This window comes from Carica papaya, chromosome 1 (genome assembly GCF_054855325.1).
Source record: "Carica papaya isolate Zhongbai chromosome 1, ASM5485532v1, whole genome shotgun sequence".
Lineage (NCBI taxonomy): Eukaryota > Viridiplantae > Streptophyta > Magnoliopsida > Brassicales > Caricaceae > Carica > Carica papaya.
Genome location: NC_142309.1, coordinates 232,660 through 254,621, shown reverse-complemented (window position 1 = coordinate 254,621; position 21,962 = coordinate 232,660). Strand labels below are relative to the sequence as shown.

Genomic DNA, 21,962 nt, shown 5'->3' with positions numbered 1-21,962 from the left:
GGACCTTTCAGCTTAAAGAACCAAAAATTTCAAAACTATATGGGCCCAGCCCAAAAATAATCAAACTGGGCCGGGCCGGTCTAAGACAACTCGGACCATCTGTTTTTACAGATCGGGCAAACCCGATCCGACCCAAATAAGAACCGAGCTTTCATATTTATTTTATTTAGAAAAAAAAAAATCTTGTTTTTAAAAAATTAGTAAAAGAAAGACACGTCATCCAAGTTTTTGGCGGTTGGAATTTGGCGTCGAGTCATTTCATCGTCAAACTGCAGCCTCTCGTTTCCCTCCAGCGAGATATCATATTTACGGGAACTGGTTCGCGCGCGCTCGAGTTAGGAGTTGCAGAACGATAAAGGTGAAGGTTATACAAAATGCAAACCAGAGCAATAGTATCGGCAGCACCGAGTACTGCCATTTTTCACACTACTCGCCAGCAACTCGGGGTATGCAATCGTCACCGTTGGTTCCTCTCCATCAATTCGCCGCCGCGAACGTGTCATCTTAACCTCGCACAATCCAATCCGAAACGAAACCGTTTGAGTTTTGTGTTCATCACTAGGGCTGCAGATTCAACCCAGCCTTCCCCCTCAGTCTCTGTCGATAAAACTGTCGTTCCTGACGATGGATTCTCTATCGCTAAGGTATCGTTTTTGGTTTTTGTCTTCTATTTGTCGATTTTAGAATTATTCTCTGTTGATAATATGGTCACGGTGCTTATGTATGTTTGGAATATAAGCGGCTTCCTTTTTTTTTTTTCTTCATGGAATTCATTGATGGAAATCCTATTATAGTACTCTAATAATTCAGGATGGAAATCCTATTATAAGAGGATTAAAATTGATCTTGAAGTAGAATTGGAACAATATCTCCATCAAAACTAAAAAGAATTTGTGGTGTATTATTCTAGTTTTGCTTAACTGCGATTCTACTTGAAGTTCTACTGGGGTTAAAATTTTATCTCATTTTCAGCTGTATTGTACGGAAATAGTTCGATTGTTCCAAATATAGCCTTAGTTTTTTGTTTTGATTTTCTTTTTGCTTTCCTTTTGGACTTACTTAATATAGTATCTATTGATTCCAGGAAGTACGAAATCGAAAGAACATTGCTCAACAGCATTGCACATGAATTAGGAAATTTTACATTATTAGTTTATTACCAGATGCCCACATTTGATATTTCATGTTTAGTGGCTACTAGGCAATCATGATTCCGGACGTATGTGTTCATAGTTGTGATTTTCATTCTCCAAATGGTCATCGGATGTAACTCGACCCCAATTTGTCATATTTATTATAGCGACCTGTTATTTTAGTAATTAATTTAATTTGAAAGTCAATACTTATCCTTTCAAGGATGCACACTTGTAGGGAATAAGTCGCTATATTTATGATAGGTTGAAAAAGTGAGTCATATGAGGAGCGCCCAAAAAGCAGAATGATTTTGTTGTTATTTTGTGGGAAGCACAAATATAAATGTAACTCCGTTGATTTGTAGGATTCCTGTTGAGTCATTGATGCCTTTGTTTCTCTTTGCTGCAATTGTTGCCTGTTGCTCTTGCTATTCTTTGGCCTCAGGAACCTGCCTTGCAAGGTTTACATATAAGGTGTCTTTCTCTACTATGATATCTCAATCAATAACTGCTAAAGGAAGGTTGTAAAAAAGATGTGCACTCCATATTTTCGTAATTGTTTGGATATACTCCACTGATGCTAGCCCACGACAACTTCTAAATTCCATTTTATTGGTTCATTTCTTAAAATAATGATGCTAAAGAGTCTAATTAGTTCAGGATTTGCTTTTTCCAATCACTTAGCAAAAACTGTTTCTCTTACATTTATGTTGAGGCTTTCATACATATGGATTAACTAGAGACCTTTTGTTTGTTCCGATGAATAATGCTTGTTTGTTTATTGCTTTGTAGGTTTCATTTGGTGTCATTGGACTAGGTGTTGGCGTTTCACTTCTCTCGTGAGTTCTTGACCTTTAACTAGACCTCCCATTTTAAACTACATTGAAATTTCGTGCTGGATGTGTTTGACATACAGGTATGGTTTTGGGGCATATTTTAATATCCTTCCTGGATCTGAATGGTCAGCGTTGATGCTAACCTATGGTTTCCCTCTTGCAATAATCGGAATGGCTCTCAAGGTATATATGTTTTTTCACGTTTAGTTGGAATGAATTACTAATTGAAAAAGTGACTTCATATGGTAGTTGTTTGTGCAATTTGTCAAAATTAAGGCCCATCAAGTAAATTATTGAGTACAGGATAGTATATCTAGTTCTAACTGCTAATTTCTTAAATTTTTATTGCTTTGGCTCCTTTAATCGCCGCTTATATTCAGTTGATTGATCATATGTCTCAGATTTTGATCCAAGAAATAACTTTTAGCCTAGGCTATGGAGTTTGACTTGTGTGTATCTGCATACAGATTTGGAATTCTGAACAAGATTTCCATATTATTATAGCAATCTCATCGGAACTCATGGTATTGTGTTAGGAACACAAAAATTTGAATATAAATTTAACTTTATACAGACTCACTAGAAAATCTGATTATAGGAGTATGCTAATCAACCTCTTTTTAGAACTTGATCTTTGATATTTTCTGTGGTAACATTTTGTATATTTCTGGGTTTTCTATCTAAATTACATGACAGTGATATGCATGTAATAGATCAACATTTCACATCAATTTTTGCTTTAGTTGAGAGTAATGCCAGTGGAGACACGTTGCTTTCCTTGTAATCAAGCATATCCTTTCAATTGTCTTACAGTATGCGGAACTCAAGCCAGTACCTTGCTTGACTTATTTAGAGGCCCAAACATTAAGGGAGACATGTGCCACTCCGGTCCTTAAGCAGGTATTTCTTCGGTTTGGCTCTCATATGCCACTTACATATAGAATCTTGACCATTACGAATCAGGCCTGAGCATGAACTCACCTCTTCCTCAAGTAATACATCTAACTGGTTAGGCATCTATAAGTATCTCTACAACTGTTTCACTTCATGAGCAGGATTTAGTCTTCTTACGCATGCATCAAACTTAATTATGCATCTTTCTGGCCTTCTGTAAACCGGGATAGTGTTTACTGAGTCAATAACTTAATTATCATCAAATGAATCATGGTCTCTACTCGGTGGGAATTGCAGATAACTTGAGAGTGTCAGTGACATAATTTCCAAGTTTCAAATAAAGGAAGATGTAGAAAACAAGTGATGCACCTTTTGTTCAAATCATTCTGGAATTGATTCACTGTTCCTTCTTTTCGTGCTTTCAACACTCACGGCTTTCATGATTCTTAATTTGAGTTATTTATTTTCTAGCTTTCAAGAAGTATATACAGTGAGGTTGTATCTTTAAATATCAGAAAAGATTTTTATTTGTCCGATGCTGCTTTCCTATTTTTGGTCTGGGATTAAGGTGCATAACAGACTCGGAGGTTTAAGTGAATCCAATTACAATGGATGTATATGTTAGCATATTTCTGATATTTTAAATATAAGGCACTTTATGGATTTATAGTGTTATAAATGTACCATTTTAACATAACTATTCATGATAATTATTGCCATGCCTGAACAAGTTATGTAGCTCAACTAAGCCTTCCTGAATTTCATGCCATTCATATTTGACAATGATGATTAGGGACTAACAGTTGAATGTGTTAAACCCCATATCATAACCCACCCTACTCTTTTGTTTATCTTGAATAATTGATTATGTGTAATGACTTGTATGGTTTGATTAGGTTAGGAGTGATGTTACAAGATACCGTTATGGGGACGAGCAGCATTTGGATGAGGCACTTAAACGAATTTTCCAGTATGGCCTGGTAAGTCTTCAGCATATATGAACATGGAGTTGGAAAATGTTCGTAGATATGAGATTGAAAGTGGAGATTCTCATTTTGAGATGGAAACTTCTTTTGATTCCAAATCTTCTCCTGTTTGAATCCTTCCCATGTAGCCTCCAAGTTCTCATATTTGGTAACATTTAATTGGACTCAAGATGCTTCAAGTTCTCCTCCATATCTAATACTGGCTCTTCATTTTAGGGTGGAGGAATCCCACGGAGAAGTGCACCTATTCTACAAATGATCCGTGAGGAGGTATGGTTCTTTACTTTGGATTTAGTTGGGAGGAAAAAAGAAGTCTATTCTTGCTTGAAATAAAGCAATTTGCATCATTAGAACCAGAATCTTCACCATAATTTACATCTCTACGTCAAGGTTCAGTATATTTCTTATTTATTTACATTTGATGTCCGTTTCTCTTTTGCTTCCACCTTACTTTGATACCTTGTACAGATCACGGATGATGGTAAATACTGTCTAGTGCTTGCGTTTGAGGCTAAGGCTTTGCAACTGTCAGACTTTGAGAAAAGACAGGTGAAGTAATAGCTTGATAATCATATTCAAAATTTTCCCTCTAGCTAATTGATTTATGGTTGAGCTTCTTACACAAAGTTGTTTTTACTCATTTGAGTTTGCTGAGGATTAAGGCGAACTGTTTTAGGTTATCTATTTTTAGCTTATAAGTAGGTAAGGCTTATCGGTCTAGAAGTTTATAAATTCGTTAAAGAGAAGTGAAAATAATGTCTTGTTTAGTGAGAGTTTTTTTTTTTTTAAAACTCTATATATATAGTGATTATTTCCTAAAAAATACCGTTAAATTGAAAAGTTAACAAAATGATAAAGAGAATACAAAAATAATAATTTAATAATGTATAATACAGATATTTAGGTTAAAATTATAAAAGACAATTGACTTTTTGACATAACTTATAAAACAAAAGAATAACAGAACACTAATGATAAGTTTCGATAATGGTCTGCAGGAAAAATTTGCTTCATTTTTTGGGCCAGGGATCACCGCACAAGTTGGTTAGTCTTAACCACATCTAATGCCTCTGTTAAGAGATGTAAAATCTTAAGAGATTTTTGAGTCATTCTGAACTTTTGGATTCAGGGAAGGGAGAGAACGATCATGTGTACGAAGTTCGACTCATTTCCAACGCAAGCTCCGAAGGGTCAAGTTCATGAAGTTCATGAAGATTCCATCTGGTCATGTTTCTGATCTTGTCCTGTGGAAATTTTGTACATGTTCAGATTCATCACGGATTATACACTTCTGAATCAGTATAGAACATTGGAGAAATAGGAAGTAACGCAGATGGTAATGGAAAAACGAAATTGCCATAGAATTGAGCCATTTTATTACTCTTGAGAATTTTTTTTTTTTTTTTTGAACTCTGTAACTATATGCAGACTACATGCAAAAACCGGTATGTATTTTAAAAATTCAAATTTGATTAAAAAATAAAATAGCTGGATCATTTTAAAATTTTAAAGGAATTAAAAAATTTTTAAAAGTAAAAAAGCTCGTGTCTACAGTAGACGAACTGTTTCTTTTTTGAGAGTTTTTTTTTTTTTTTTTTTAAATGTAAAATAAATTATTATAATTTTTTCCGATAAAAAAATTAAAAATTTGATTAAAGTGAGTGCTGATATTTTTCTCATTTTTTATAAAAAAAATTATGAATTTATTTAAATATTTCTTTGATAATTTAGTTTAGAAAAAAAAAAAAAAAAAAAAAAAGAGATACCAACTAAAAAGGCAAGGGAGACAGAAAAGCTGTCAGGCAGACTTTGATAAAAGCAGAGAAGAAAACGCAGCAGATCACAAATTACTCCTACGAACTCACCAGAACGCACGATTGAATTGAATTGAATTTAAACCACGGCATCTTCTCCTTCGATTTGGTTCCCCACACAGCCCCATCACCATCTCCGTAAACAAGAAAGGAAAAAGATAAAAAGAGAATCTCTTTAAATATTATTACCCTCAGTTTGAAAAGCATATTCATTTTGAATTTCTTTTACCATTGTCTTGGCCTGATACATAAAAACTAGCATCCTCTCAGATGAGGAAGAAGAAGAAACAAATTAATGGTCTTCTTCTTCTTTCTTGGTTTGTGTTTCTCTCTTTGCCTTTTCTTCATCCACGACAAGCACCCACCTTGCACGCTCCACCTGCCCCTGCCACCACCACCATCTTCCTCCTCTTTATAATTGTCTATCTCCCCTTTTCTTTCTGTTTCTTTCTCTTTTTCTTCCATTTTAACCTGCACAACCCGTGTCATTCCAATACGTATATCAGCATCCCATTTACCTGATTGCTTCAATCTACTCTTGTCTCTCTCTCTTTCTCTGTGTTGATGACCAGTTTCGTCAATGTCACGTGTTTTGCTAAACTAAATCATGGCAACGATTTTCTTTCTCTGGGAGATGATATAAATTTTGAATGAATTTAAAGAACAGAAAAGATGCTCGGGTCCAGCCAAATTGATTTCCCTTAAAACTACTGTCCCTCAAATTTTTAGGCTGGGTCATATCAGATACACCTAAAGTAGCCTGTGTGGTGAGGGTATATATAGGGGCAAGTGCAATCTAACTGTAGCGGTCACCCTGAAAGACACGAACATTTTCCAGATAGAAGAAGAATAAAGATGGGGGGAACAAGGGAAACAAAAGCAGCGTTATGGCACTTTCACTGAGAATCCTGACACGAGAAACAAGTTTACTTAAAGAAGCCAACATATGCATTCAAATAGTCAAAGCATCTCCTGCATTTCCACATAAAACAAAAAGAAAAGGAACACGAGCATGCAACATCACTCAACATAAAGATCGAAAACCGAAAAGCTTCATAAGCAACTTCCATTTTTGGGATTGCTTTCATCTCTCTCTAAAAGTGTTTTTTTTGCACTTGGACACATGCATCACACATGTTCTTTCCTCATCTTTTGAAAATAGGGTTTTTGAGAGATTAAACATATGAAATCTTCAGTTTATTTTTTTAAACAAACTTAGAAATTTCCAACCAGTTTAATATCTTAGAAAATCTCAAGTACGATTAAAATAATAAATTTTGATTATTTACCTTAATAAAATCTGTTTCCTATGAGATTACTTTTTTACTCATACCAAGTACGAGGAACAATTATATAGATTCATGTCTTTATGCTTATAATGTAATGTGATACTTCCAACATATGTATGAAAATGTATTTTACTTCTCGTATTATAATAAACACTCTAATTTGTTTGGCACCTGCTGCTCGTAAGGTGCAAAATCAGTAAATCAAATAAATAAAAAGTCTCTAAAGGAGTGCATGACAGCACTCGATATTGCTTGTCAGGATTATATGGATTCCCAAAACCAAAGACATTCAAGGAAACAAGTATCTGTGGTTTAAAATAAGGAATGAGTAAGGAGAAAGTTGTTTTAGGGTGGCTTTGGAGCATGTGAATGTGAAGGAGAGAAGAGCACATGCACCCATTAGCCAACAGAGTTAAACCAGTCAGTCCCCCACCTTGGAAGGGCATACAACAAAGAAAAGAGAGTATATGGACCACCAATTTTATTGAAAGCTAGCTGAAGGGACCAATTGTGATGGACCTGTAATTAGTCCCCCACCTGCACCATAAATCATTTACATCATCCTCCCAAAATCCTCACAATCTCATCTTGAGATACACAATCACCACACATCACACAACCTATACCAATTCAAGAACAGATGTGGAATCCATTCCAGATTCTTTTTACTAGCATCTTATATATATATATATATGTATTTGAGTAGTACTAGAAGATAACTATAAACCCATCAAACCTAGTCTATCTCCATTTATGGTACATTTCATTAATTTTTTTGTCCGTCTAAAACTAGATATTTAAGAGGTCATTCGTGTAATTTTCCTAAATATAGAACTTTGCAACTGGGTCTCAATCAAACATTTTAAATCTGTGCTTAATTGACTAATTAATTGATAAACAAATAATTAACAAGTTCCTCAGGAACATACCTCTAATTCCTCTGCTGTCAACTTGGCGTTATAGTTGGGGGAATCACTGGCTTCTTCTTCGGATCTCTTTGGTGACCTCTCTATGATTGGAGGGGTAGAAGCCGGGCTTGGACTGCCAGAACTAATTTCAGGGGGTGTGCTTTGAGTCCCTACATCTCTCGTCGTCCCCTCCATTTTCTTCTCTGTTCATTTTTTTTTTTGAACACAGTCAACCACAAGTACAATCATGCATAATATCTCCATAAGTTCATGAAAATTGAAGTTGAAATAGAGACCTGTAACAGGGAATTCTTCATCAAAACCAGGAATATCACGGAGAATGGAAAGCGGCTTCGTTTGGATTTGCCGCGAATGGCCGGAGGGGTAAACAAGAGGAGCAGACATGGTAATTCTACTGGTTAAGTTGCGAAACGACCTCCCACTCAGCGTTTTGGCAGACAAACACTCCATTGGAACCTCCCCTGACAGAGGGTTACAGATGTACTTCTCTGCTTCGTTCCACTTGGAATTCAAAGCAAATCCGTCTGGCGATAAGCACTCCCAGCTATTGTAAATCGTCCTTGCCTGCAATGCTGCGCACCAATAAACCACCACCCGCCATAACTACTAATTCATATTACAACGAGCTCAAATCGCTCCTTCTCACAAATTTAAGCTCAAGTTGTTAATTGATTTCAACCCAAAGAGGAATCGCAATTCAGTAAACAGTAGGGTTAACTTTGAAGCTTAAACTGTTGAAAATCGTGTGTACTTGCCTTTTAATGCAGTGGTGAAAGAGTAGGTTGAAGGGTCGATCTCGTCTGCGAGCAAGATTTGAAGAGTTTTAGAGGAGCTGTAGTGAAACCTCCGAAAACCAAGTTTTGGAAGAAAAGACAAGAATGGCGGATGAGAGTGGGGATACCTTTTAAGGGATAACCAGGAGAGGAAGCAGTGCTAGAGATGGTTATACTTGATCTGAAAGACCTGGCGTCTTCTCTGAAACTTCTGATATTTGAAGCAGAAAACCTTCTTGAATTTGCATTCTCGCCGCCGATCATTCGAGCCTTGAACGCCCATTCTCTCAGATTGAACGTCTCTGCTCCTTCGTCTCTTCGTCGAGAACTACTGTGATGAAGTTGTTCCATGGCAACGGTAGACGCCATGAATTATTGAATATTAATTCTCGCCTATATATATATATTTATATACATGTACGTATATTACATACATATATATATATACACATGTGCAGGATTAATTCTCAATTCAAATATATATATATATATATATATTATATACTCTTTTTCATAAAGAAAACCAGAAAGTTTTACTGCTTTTTTATGCTTCTCAAAATCTTTTTGCTTTGAAATTATTTTTAACGTGTTTGTAAATTTTCAATATCATTTCCTGCCCCCACGTGGAGATGGTCTTTTTCTTTTTAATTTTTTTTTAAAAAAATTGGAATTTAAGATTGTTATTTATATAAAAATGGTAGTGTGTGTATATATATATATATATATAGATATTATGTGTGTTGTTGTCTTACCATGTATTTCAAGCATCGTACTTGGTCAAATTATTGAATAGTGAAAAGATAAGTTGAAGTGGGAGGTATATGCATGGATGAATTGAAGATAGGAGAATGGATATGCATGCATGCATGGATATTGGAGATGGAGATGGGGATGGGGGCATGCATGAAGATGAAGTACTTACGACTGAGACACGTGGGAAACTGAGAAGTATAGTGTTTTGATGAGGATATACTTGAAATGGAGAAGAGAGATGGGGAATGTGAGGTTGTTTTCAGACATGGGGATGTTTTGGAGGAGTGAAAGCAATGTATGTATATATGTTTGCCAGCAAAGCATGTGCATGTCATCATCTCAAACAAAATGATTTGTCTCATGCGCATGCAACGTAGGTTTCAAAATTTACAGGGTGGCCAACTAGGTTGTCAGGTCCCATGCAAGCTTTCATTTAAACCCTAAAAGCCCTTTCCTCCACACCCACATACGTATATAATTTTATGATGGAATCCTCCTCCTGCCACATGCGGCAATCAGCCATTTCCGAGAGGTGTTCTTGGCCTCCATGGACATGCCACATATCACAGTCACTCCCAACCTTTCTACTTTGTAATTAAGAGAAGAGAAGAGAAAAAAACAAAAAATGTAAATAGTAGAAGAATCACACTACTATTTTTACCCATATGTGTGTGTGTGTATATATATATATAGAAAATACTATATATTTTATTTTGAGACGTCAGATATCTTGATCTGATACAATGTTCGCTGGAAAGAACTATATCGAAGGATCATTGTCAGGAGCAGCAGTAGAGACAATGACCTTCTTATATCAAATCAAATCAAATCATCTCCATTTCTTCTAGTGGAAAACAGAGAGCAGCACAAAAGATTCATGAAAATTTCTGAAAGCCTTCAGCCATTACCTTCCGTCCAAATTGTTTATGGGACACCTACCTACTAGTTGTGGAAACCATTAGAGAAATTTTACTTCATTTTCCCATGCGGAGCCATCTTTCTCTCTGCCAAGAAAACTTCTCAAATTTCGGACACAATCCTACCAAGTTTTTTTCTTTAAACAAGAATTCATACATTATGTAATATTTGTACATCGATGATAATAAAACTAATATCACAACCTTCACATTTAACGCAACGGCATGTACAAGTTCCAACAATTAATTTCCGGAAAAATGTCTGCTGCTGACAAACATCTCTTAAGCTAAACATGAGACAGATAAATGATAGATATAATTTCAGGTCTCGCTTATTGTTTCCACCAACACCATCAAATCCCACACGCAGATGGTCTGTCTGCTACATAAGTTTCACAACTAAACCCCTCCTTTAGGATAATCAATTACTAGAATAGTGTTTAACAAAAAAAAGAAAAAAAAATACTAGAGTAGTGTTTAATGAAGAAAAAAAAACAAGAATAGTGTAAAAAACATGATGCATAAGTTGCGGCGTGAGTTTCATGCAAACCAATAGCTATCTTATGAAGGCTCAAGCTCTCTTACCTATCATCTTTGGTTAACTCCCTGTCAACACAAGTAAGCTGCAGATTTGGCGCCCCGCTTCAGAGAGTGGACAGAACAGCAAATCCAGACATCTGCAGCACATTCACCTTGCAGCTCGGGGAAGGTATGATAGGCGGCAGAGGCAGTATTGAGTTGTTGACTCTGTGACGCGCGTGATCGGTCATGATTATCTATACTAAAAAACATATAATATATGAACTACATATTAGTGTTGAAACAGTTAAAAGGAGAAGGAATAGATTCAAATGTTTGGCATACAATAACTCATTTCCATGCTTTAAAGAAGGCTAAAAGAATTCCAGTTTTTCCACCTTTTCCAAGATTACTACCTTTAAACGACACATTGATGGCATGAAGAAAATGACTCAAGAAACAATTGCTAATTGACTGATATCGCTAAGGTAACTTACACAACCCTGCATGTAGCAACTCTTAGGCTATCCTTCAAAAATGGAAATATGGTGAGTGTAGGGTAACATAGGGTCGCTTATGGTAATTACTGCACAGTGTTTGAAAGTAAGCTAATCTACTTTCCAAGATAAGACTAAGAACTAGATGAATCCAAGGCCACGCCAGCCATATGCTTATACTGTTTCAGCTTTCCAGCTCAGAGAATAGAAATAAGCATTTAAATTGTCAACAGCCATTTTGATGTTTCAGCCATTACCTGAGGGGTAAACTGATGAAAGATACACCTATGTATAATCCTTTTTGCCATAGGAACGTTCTTGCGATATAATATCTTTGATCGTTGCATTAAGGCTAACTTTGTTCAATGTCCTATTCCATAAAATGAAACTAGAAATATAACAAAACTGAGACAAAATTAAAGGATAAATTGCAAAAATACCCTCTTGATCGTAACTAAAACAAATATCCTCATGTTTACGCAGTTATGTAAGCGTCCTTGTTTAGCAGCAGACTGCGAACACCTTAGATTGACCACATGACAATCAAATCAAATTATTGAATGACAAATTCCCCTCATTTCTCCAAACTCTACCAATCACCTCCTTCCAATCACTGAAAACAATCAACTAATTCCAAGCTTGATTAAGCAGCACCTCTAAAACCCCACGAATGGATTTTGCAGACAGATATAGAAGAGACCAGATGAACCGGACAGCACTTTGACAAATCTGGTTGACAAATAGATCCACCTGCCGAAGAAGCTCAGACAAGAACTGAAGACTTGAAAGCAAGTAATATCAGATTCAGGGGCAGATATGCACAAAACAGCCAAAGAAACAAAAAGATTTTAACAGAAAATCTGGTTGACAAGCATTTCACTATCTGAAGAAGACATAGGAATGTAGAAGGGACGGGAAGAACGGGAGAAAAATTTTCTGGATAACACACCACAATGGATTAGCTACACAACAAACTGAGAAACACCAGAAAGCAATTTAGCTGAAATTTCATCTCAGAACCAAATAGCCAACATTTTGATAGCCTCTCTCTCTGATGTAGAAAGTTCAGCACTGAAATCTCTTTGAGAAAGTAGATACTGATGAAAAAGTGAAACCAAAGACAACTTTGTAAAGAAAAGAATGCTCCACTATGAGACTTGCAGGGGCTTGAAAAGATGTAAAATCTCAAATAAAATGCAGAAAACTTGAGCCAAATCTTTTTTCTGAAATAAAAAGTGTGAAATTCTATTAACATGGTACCAAACAATCGGGGGTACCGCCCCTATACAAAAGCAACTTGAGCCAAATCTTAATCAGTAATTCTCTGACTATTATTCTCAAAGATGAGAGAAGGGTCCACATCAACTTTCTACCTTTTGCTCCCAAACTAGTCCCCATAGTAAGTAGCCCAGCACTGCCTGATATAGACAACTTGGTCAGTGAATTTTCCAACTCACTTTGGCTCTCTCACACTCACCATAAACATAAAAAATCTCTCTTCTTTGTCGATTCTCCCTCTTCGTTACTGTTAAGCTACCAGTGACTCTCCTGTCCTATCTCCATGCTCCATGCTCTGTCCCGCAAACCCATACACAAAAATATAGGAAAATCCCCAGCTCTCAGCTGCTTTTTCTCTATTCCTTCACTCACAGTTCAATTCTATAAGTGATTTCCCTCATGCTCTTTCTCTATTCCTTCACTCACAGTTCAACTCCTTCAAGTGATTACCCTCATGCTCTTGCCATTCTCCCTGTTTTTTCTTCAAACATAAAACCCAGAATGTGAAACAGAGGTGAAAGATGATGGATGGGTGCGACTAGGAAAGGGGTGAGGGAATTTCTGGTGGCTTTTGGTGTCAGAGGAGGTAGCTAGCGAGCTGTTTGATTTTGATGAAGAGTGCAGCTACACCATGCTTTCTGGTGCATTTGGTGACTAGTGGCAATTTAGCCAAGGAAAAGAAAGATGAGGACGGTGTTGGGTTGGTAATAAGGTGTGAGAAAGGAGAGAAAATAAAGAAAAGAGCCCAAAAGGGATCTGCACATTATCAATTTTAATGTTGGAATATTTCATGACAACTAAATTCACTTAGTTGGAGTAACCATAAGGGTTAAGAACCTGATCTAGCTTTTACAATTTTCAATAAAAAAGTATAATAATGTCATTGCCTAAAAAATAAGAGGACGTTTGAATTATATTTGTAACTTATCCATATTAGACCAAAAATTATATTCTAATTTGATTTTCAGTTATGGCCAAGTGAATTCGTGATTCCTACCGAGTCAAATAGAAATAGAAATCCATTCCCATTTAACATCGGAGTAAAGTTCATCAATGTTATGGGCAATACTATGGTTTATTAGAAAAAGCAAATGATTTGTTCAGTGGGTGAACAAGTGTATTCGAGAGAATAGGTCAATATGTGTTGTATGTAAAATGAAGTGTTAAGCATGGGCATGTGTATTAGAGGGAATAAGTCTAGATAAGGACAAGGGAGTAGTTAATCCTGAAAAAAACTTCTAGACAACTATCCTTTCTCCTGTACAAGTAGATACTGTCTTTCTTTGACAGATTTTTAAACAATAAGAAATCTAGGAAAATTGTTAAGTACTTTCTTACTCGAGATTATTCGGTTATCTTTGAAGAGCCCATACTAATAACAAAATCCTATGATAAGATCCATAAATCGGAACCATAACAGTTAAATTGTGAATTAAATATGAAAATTATGATTATTGCTGGTGATAGGATGCTAACATATTGCAAAAGGTCAAACATTAAAGCTGCTCTGATGTCAACAATAAATTAATTCCAACCATACAAACCTTCTTTTAACACACACATAACACACGCACACGCACACGCACACGCACACACGAACCTTCAATGGCTCAATGTTCCCAGAATCTAGTGCACTGTAAGATGGAAAGAACAGAAGCTCATGACTTTGGCAGCATTAAGATGAACAAAATGTTAGCAAATCAGGGACTAACGCATGACCATCATCTGAAATTGACAGCACAATACAAGCATCAAATAAAACGTCAGTATCAGAAAAATACTAAATAACTAATTAGTTCATAAAATAAAATCCTTTCGACTCATTAAGACTTACTGTGCAAAAACATTGAACCAGGAACTCATTCAAAAGGTTATATAACATCTAACCTGGCAAGGAATAGATGTCCTACAAAATATTAAAATTTGGTCAAACTAGAAATCAGACATGGGAATGCAATAGATTTGAATGGAAGAACCACGTAAAGATTTCTCACTCTGAAAAATTGTGATTGCCAAACAATTTCAGGAAATTGCATACACGTATAAGCTTCCTGTTCAACAGGGAAAAAATATGATAAGCACGTGACTGATAGGATGTTTGAGGTTTTTTTTTTTTTTTTGGACTTGCAAACAGTTTTAAGTACTTTGGTTCAGTGCCCCATTAGGTAACATAAGCATCTTCATTCAATCAGAAAACTATATTTTTTTCAAATATGTCATATATAGTTATTTTTTACATAAGAATCTTCATCCAATCACATAACTACCTTAAGCATATCTTTTGATGCTGAAAAAACAAAGATATTGATATACAGAAAAAAAGTGCAAGGGAATACAATAAGAGATCCTCAAAAGCCTACAAGAAGAATAAAATGGGAAAAGAAAACAGAAAAAGAATCAATATAGAACTAACAACCCAATCATGTTATGACAAAATCAAGGAGACATCTCTGAAATAGCCAAGCGCCTTAAACTACAAAGAAGTTAAGAAAGTCAATTTGTCCCAAAGAATATAAGGGAATTAGTGATCCTTGAAGCACATTATGCTCTTGATCATATTACCCATAACCCAACAAAATGAGAACATTTCCAAAAGATACTAACTTCCTTCTTAAACCCAACTCCTTTTCAGTCACAAATTATAAAACATTCAATGGAGAGAAACCACAATGCAGGAGAAAGTGACAATGGGATTCAGTATTCCTATAAATACATAAAACACATATGAGAAGAGAGTACGACTGGACCTAAGAGCTTGCAACAAGTCATCAGTCTTGGACCCGCGAGCTTCCAACAAAAATTTGTAGAACTCTCATTCTTACAGCTAAAAATGTGGATAAGATAAGTAAGGAAGTACTTACAGGTGTGAAAACATCATAAGTCCAACATTCAAATTCTACATCAGATTGAGAAGTATTCAAAATGGTTGAACGTATGTCTTATTGAATATCAGGTTTTTTAGAATAGAAAGAAAATAATTAATTAATTGCACATGATGTATCTTACCCTAATGCCTTTTAACCTATCTAACAAATAATACAATTTTTTTAGCATTCTCTCTCAAGATGAGAAATAGATATTTTCCATATCCAACTAACCAATAAAAGTCTCAAATATTGGATTCATCATGTCTTTGGTCAACACATCTGCTAGTCGTGAACTTGTAGGCATGTTTGTAATACATATTATCCCGCTGTCGAGTTTCTCTTCAATAAAGTGTCCGTCAAGCTCAATATATTTGGTTCAGTTATGTTATACTAGATTATATGCAATGCTTATAACCAATTTATTGTCATAGTATAAGCGCAGAGGGTTCTCCCATTCGATTCTCACATCTTCTATAATTTTTTTTAACCATAACAATTCGCATATTCTTGATCCATTATTCGAAACTTTGATTTTGCATTTGATCTTCAAATTAAATTTGTTTCTTACTTCTCCAGGTAACCAGGTTATCTCCAATAAAAGTACAATCATATGTGGCAGATCTTATATCCACCACTGATCTTACATAATCTACATCCGTATAAACTTCTAAAAGCAATCTGTCGCTCTTTCTTAACAAGAACCCTTTTCCAAGTGACCTTTTAAGTAATGCAACACTCTATAGGCTGTCTGAAGTGCATTTCTTTAAGATTATGCATGAACTAACTTCTAACACTTACTTCACAAGCAATATCTAGCCTTATGTGGGATAGATATATTAGTACCCCAACGAATCTCTAATACATCTCCTTATCTACTGTCTATCTTTTTGTCATTCTCAATTTATGATTGAGAACAATAGTAGTACTAATCGATTTAAATGCTAGCTTGTCACTATGTCTTAACAGGTAATGAATGCGAAGATCCTGGATTTTGAGTGGATGACTTCAATTTTAAAAAAGTATTTCAAACCTAATTCCTCAATTTCGACCTCTATTACTAGGCATTTGCTTTAGCATCAATTTTTCTTTCTTAATTATCTCCTGCTATAGTAATATCATTAACATATACTAAAATAACTGTAACTCCCCTTACCTCTGAGTGTTTGACGAATAGAGTGTGATCTACTTGAGTCTGCTTACATCCCAAACTTATCATCACCCTTGCAAGTTTGCTAAACCATGCTCTTGCAATTGCTTGAGTCCACAGAGTGCCTTTCCCAGTTTACACACTTTATTTGATCTTGCTTATCTGAAAAACTTGGTGGTATATCCATATAAATTTATTCTTCTAAGTCTCTGAGCAAGAAAATGTTTTTCATATTGAATTATCGAAGTTGTCAATCAAAGTGGGTAGCTAAAGACAACGAAATTCGCATTGTGTTCATCTTGGTTACTGCTGTAAATATTTATTGGCAGTCTATCTAATAAGTATGTATAGCTCTTTTCCATAAGTCTTACTTTATACCTCTTCATTGCGCAATTTTTTTTGTATTTGATTGTGAACACCCACTTGCATCCCAAGAATTTTTTTCCTGTATAAATACTAGTAATCTCCCTCATAGAAACAAAATCTCTCTCAATTTCCTCATTGTCTAATTCAAGTTGACTTGATAACTCCTTTTCTACCATTCACAACTTTATAAAAAAGAATCAAATTAGCATCAACCTCCTTAACCCTTTGATTCTAGACTTTTGCCTCCAACTATCTTCTTTAACAATGACCACCTCAAATCACTCCTCAAAGAAGATAGTGTATCTAGCTGATCCTCAAAAACATCGTTAGACTAAATCCATCCATCTTATCTAGGACAGCAACTTGCTCAAGAATCAAGAAGTTCTTTGAGCACATGTATTTCAACAATCCTGAATACCCTCTATAGTTGTGGTTAAAGCATCAACAAGAACTCTCCCTTCCAGTCTTTTTCCTTGAAGGAAATGGGAAAATGTCCGTGACAAGAAAACCACTATCATTGAAATCTTAGGGGCACCATTGACTTGTATTTAACAGTTACGGAAAACCAATATACCTTGACCCAGAATCAAAATACCATTTCCAGCAATAGGTACAGCATCTTGAATCTTCTCAGCGGCAAAAATTGCTTGAACAACTAGCAAAGAAACAGAAAATTCATGTTATTAATACTCAAGTTGAATAACAAAAAAAGAACTACAGAGCAGACGCTCATATTTCTGAAAACAAAGAGGAACGGTCCAAATATTCGTATCATCCATGAGAGAAACATCAGCAGAGAAGTGTTTGTAAATATGAATTTCAAACTGATAACTTAAATCAATGGGCAGATGTTTCAATCTAAACCAAATGAGATTAGAAAATGACAAATCATAACTGTAAACCAGCTGAATATAGTATGATAGAAACCTGATATTTGCATTGGCTTCTCTTCCCTCTCATTTCCACCATTTTCATTAACAATAGCATCACCCTCACGTAGAGCAACCATATGCAAGGAATAGAATGCATCCATTACCCAAAAAGTTTGTGCTCCTGCAAAACAGAAGCATCATCCTCTAATCACAATAATATTTTTACCTCATCCTGCTCTTTATTGATCAGATAAGCAAGAATGCCTAAATGCTCAGCCAAATATTTTTACTTTTTTTCTTCTACTAAGAACTTTAAAAAGTCAGGTATTCTTCAGTTCCAATGTTCCTCCTAGTAATACCAAGCCTACCAAACAGGCTAGTCTCCTGTAAACCCATCCTCTTGTTTGCACGAAAAAGAAATTAGTTTTAGAAGCAAGAAAGAAAAGATACATAAGAAGATAGGATATGCACCTATAAAGCCAAAAAAACAGAAAAGGACCAAGAAGATCTAAAATCTAAAAACAAGACAGTAACTCAATCCATCCCTTAGAACACCAATCTATCCCCAATGAGCAGAGGAGATTGAGAGCGAACTTAAAAAAACTACGTATTCTTTTCCAGCCACTTATAAGATTTCACTGAGGCCTTGAAGCATATAGTAGATGGGTAAAAGGAAAATAGGCAGGAAAAGAAAACGTTAAAAATCCTTACTTAAGGAAATTTCAGGAAGAACCACAAGCTTTTGCACCTCCATAATGTGAGGAAGCTGCCTCATGCTACAAGTCATGCTTGATCCTGAAACAGCATTAGCCACATGCAAGATGTGTAAATCTCCAGCAGAGTCCAGGATCAAGAACTGTTTTGGAGACAGTGCTTGGGTGGAAATTGCCTTCAGTGACATAAGTGGCCAAGTCTTAGATTTCAAGTTAACAATCTCCTCTTTAAATGCCACAAAACATGAACCACCTTCACTAGATTCTTGTCTGTATTTAGCTGACCTCCACTTTACTGCAAGTTAAGATGCACAATCAGCTGCAAAAGCCAGTGGCACGTCAAACTGTTTTCAGATATCTCAATGCTTGAAGAAAAACCCCAGAAGAAAATCCAAGTATAATATTAAATCAGATAATCAAATTTGGAAACACAAGAACCCTATGAGGATTTGATGAAATATATTAAAATACATAAAGCAAGGTGGATGACCAATAAAGTATCTATCACTCGCCATAATATCAAAGTACATTATATTGGTTGATAAATATTAATCCAAAAATCCCCTAGCCAGGTGAAGTATCTATCACTTACCATAATGTCAAAGTTTGTTATATTGGTTCATAAAATATTAATAAAAAAAATCTCCTAGCGAAGCTTGAACAAGAATTGGAAATTAGTTTATAATTTAGTTAAGCTAATTGGAAACTCCATCAAGAGTATATATGGTTGAATAACATGGGACTTCACGTGAAAACCAAATTCCAGGTCTAAGCGACAAACCGTAGCGCAAGTGATTCACAATGTCCCGCTCGCCTACATGAAATGGGATGAATCAAATCAATAAGTTTTTTGGCTGATTCAGGGCATAATGAAGCCAAATTCAACCAAGGTGAAGGGGACTTACTTTTCTAGGCACTAACTCATCCTATTCAAATTTAGTTATGCTAATGGAAGGGGAAAATTTTGAAGATGTTATGCACCCCCAAGAGACGAGTGAGAACCTCCAATTGCTTAGGGGTTGCACTTTGTCCCGCTTGTCGGACGAGATCTTCTCTCTTTTTATTCCTTCTCCTACACACCTTTTCCCTCTTACACCAAAGAGAAAAGAAGAATCTTCCAAGAGGACAGAGACCTAAATTTCCACTAGGTTCATCCCTAAACTTGCTTTGGCATAGCAAGATGATCAGTCTAAGAGTATATAGAGAAGAGAAAGTGGTAAAAACCTCTTTGATTTGGTCACTATGCGATATATTTTATTGGATGATAACTATAGAAAGATTCAATAATTCTCAAATCATACTAACTAGATATTCATGACATGATGCTAGGTGTCAATCATGGAACTTAAGCTCTCAGGATTAATTATAGAAATAATTCATAACAATCCTAATGGATCACAATGAAATTTTTTTGGGCGAAGGACATTGAATGGAAAGATCCTCTTTTAGCAAGTGCAATTTAGTGATTAGTTTTATTTGGACATGAAAAAGGCTAAACGATGAAGTGCTAATCATTAGAATGATTATTCTTGAAATAAATTTAGGCCACAAGTTAATCATGCTGAGAGTTAATGCATTACTAGAAAATGTTTCTAACGAGTGTCCAGGAATATTGGTGAATTTTCCCAAATTTGAATTAATGTATACTTCTTGATGGAAAGAGCGGCACAAATTCAAGGGACTTTAGCTATCATTATGTAGGAACACCCTCATACTGATATAATAAGCTAAAGCTGGAGGAGTTCTGCTAAAATAGCACAATGTACCTCTAACTAGACTTCATTTAAGTAGGTCCATCACAAAGCTACAACACCACAGCATAAAGCATTGCGATGCCAGGGTCTCTTTGTTTACGAATTTTCATTCACTTAATCATAAATTGCTTAACAAATGATGATTAAAATTTATACTTAACCTAGCAACAAAATTTTTTAAGTTTCATATCCAGCACAATACCAAATCTCGAAGGAAGCATAGAACTAAACAAACTTACCAGATACACCCTGCTTCCCAGTCTTACTGTCCAAATGACCATTGGAACCGATCTCTGAATTCGACCCACGTCCATGAACACTATCCATCGTCACCCCATTTGGCAAACGCATTCCTTTACCCTCCAATTTTCCATTCAAACTAATATGACTCTTCATTTTCCTCACCTTCCCTTTCACCAAATTCCTCAAACTCCACACCCTAACTCCATTCTCTTCCCCGAAAATCAAAAAACCACACGAGACGCTAATAGACCAAACCGGCCTAGAACACTCGATCACAGCACACTTGATCAACTTCACCGTTACAACTCCACCATCGGTATCACCCTCGTCCAACAATTTGACCCCGAAAACCCAAATCTTGGAGCTCGAAACAGAATACAAAGTGAAAAAATTGATCGACCCAGCAATCTTGATGGAAATCCCATGATTAACATTCAAGAAAACGCCAAGTTTCTGATCAAATTCAATCCCTCTATGATTGCCAACAACTCGAGCTCTGGTAAAGCCCTTGTTATCCCTCCACAGAGCATAAAACCGGAGCAGAACCCGGGAGCCACCGCTGTGCGGACCGCCCACGATAAAAAGAACACGCGGGGACGACCCATTAGTGGGATTCAGATTAGGGTTAGGATTTTGAGGGCGAAGGAGGAGGAAAGTGGAAGAAGATGAGGGAGGAGGGATTAGGGTTTGAGGGGGAGGGAGGGAAGAAATATAAAGAGGCGAGGAAGAAGGATAGAGAGAGAGAGAAGAGTCAGAGTGCATAAGAGCCAAAGAAAGAGAGGTGGGTTCAAAGAGAAGGGAAGAGATTTGTGGAGAGGAGGAAGAAGGAAGAGAAAAGGCAGGATTTGTAAGGTTGAGCTTTGATGCCTGGACAACTACCATTAGAGACACCTGTGATTTGTTGTTGTTGTTGTTGTTGTTGTTGTGGTTGCATTTGATGGGTTGAGACTCTGGATTTTAGGAGGAGGAAACAAAGGTGCAGACTGGATTTTGTGATCCGTGGGGAAGACGTTATGAACCAGATCGGAGATCCGAGGAGGGATAATAATAATAATTATTATTATTATTATTATAATATGGACAAGAAGAACAAATTAAATTAAGATCATTTTTTTATAATAATTTTATTATTTAATTATTTTAAACTTTTTTATTAAAAAAAATAATTATTACACCACCAATTAAAAGACATCAAATATTTATATTACATATTTAATTTATGGTATTTTAATTATAAATTAATCTTTAAAAAAAATTAAAAAAAAAAAAAAAACTCTCTCATTTCCACGTGTTTTGGGTCAACACACTTCCCAGTATTTTCCCAAATTAAAAAAAAAATGTATAATATATTTACACGTATGGGAATTATGTTCTAGTGCATC

At 35.8% G+C, this 21,962-nt stretch overlaps 3 protein-coding genes across 22 annotated transcripts; 1 reads left to right on the top strand and 2 right to left on the bottom strand.

Moving 5' to 3' along the window:
• Window positions 1-238: 238 nt before the first annotated feature.
• APE1 (acclimation of photosynthesis to environment) lies at window positions 239-5,213 on the top strand. Its single transcript, XM_088210443.1, has 9 exons — window positions 239-644; window positions 1,926-1,972; window positions 2,050-2,152; window positions 2,783-2,869; window positions 3,760-3,843; window positions 4,066-4,119; window positions 4,318-4,398; window positions 4,848-4,893; window positions 4,979-5,213. Exons 1-9 carry the CDS (start codon window positions 375-377, stop codon window positions 5,050-5,052), a joined length of 846 nt encoding a protein of 281 aa, XP_088066569.1. The 5' UTR covers window positions 239-374; the 3' UTR covers window positions 5,053-5,213.
• LOC110807224 (mental retardation GTPase activating protein) lies at window positions 4,703-9,295 on the bottom strand. 6 transcript variants are annotated; one of them, XR_015814224.1, is made up of 7 exons: window positions 9,162-9,295; window positions 8,783-9,032; window positions 8,637-8,681; window positions 8,157-8,453; window positions 7,882-8,063; window positions 5,715-6,134; window positions 4,703-5,093 (listed from the first exon to the last, which is right to left on the bottom strand). XR_015814224.1 is itself a non-coding variant. In XM_088210349.1 (5 exons), exons 1-5 carry the CDS (start codon window positions 9,021-9,023, stop codon window positions 5,919-5,921), a joined length of 981 nt encoding a protein of 326 aa, XP_088066475.1. In that variant the 5' UTR covers window positions 9,024-9,047; the 3' UTR covers window positions 5,711-5,918. The 6 variants fall into 6 exon arrangements, 4 of the variants coding, with proteins under 4 accessions (XP_088066475.1, XP_021887978.1, XP_021887979.1 ...); XR_015814202.1 differs by lacking the exon at window positions 9,162-9,295 and having other exon boundaries at window positions 8,783-9,047; XM_088210349.1 differs by lacking the exons at window positions 4,703-5,093; window positions 9,162-9,295 and having other exon boundaries at window positions 5,711-6,134; window positions 8,783-9,047.
• LOC110807221 (uncharacterized) lies at window positions 8,847-21,629 on the bottom strand. Of its 15 annotated transcripts, none has more exons than XR_015814084.1 (9): window positions 20,577-21,629; window positions 18,582-18,878; window positions 17,926-18,051; window positions 17,573-17,653; window positions 15,366-15,442; window positions 14,613-14,669; window positions 14,453-14,524; window positions 14,219-14,343; window positions 11,085-11,100 (listed from the first exon to the last, which is right to left on the bottom strand). XR_015814084.1 is itself a non-coding variant. In XM_088209766.1 (6 exons), exons 1-5 carry the CDS (start codon window positions 21,460-21,462, stop codon window positions 10,934-10,936), a joined length of 1,557 nt encoding a protein of 518 aa, XP_088065892.1. In that variant the 5' UTR covers window positions 21,463-21,629; the 3' UTR covers window positions 8,847-8,985; window positions 10,910-10,933. The 15 variants fall into 15 exon arrangements, 5 of the variants coding, with proteins under 5 accessions (XP_088065892.1, XP_021887970.1, XP_021887969.1 ...); XR_015814076.1 differs by having other exon boundaries at window positions 11,090-11,105; XR_002538428.2 differs by lacking the exon at window positions 15,366-15,442 and having other exon boundaries at window positions 10,963-11,105; window positions 14,453-14,505; window positions 20,577-21,628.
• Between the last annotated feature and the right edge of the window lie 333 nt (window positions 21,630-21,962).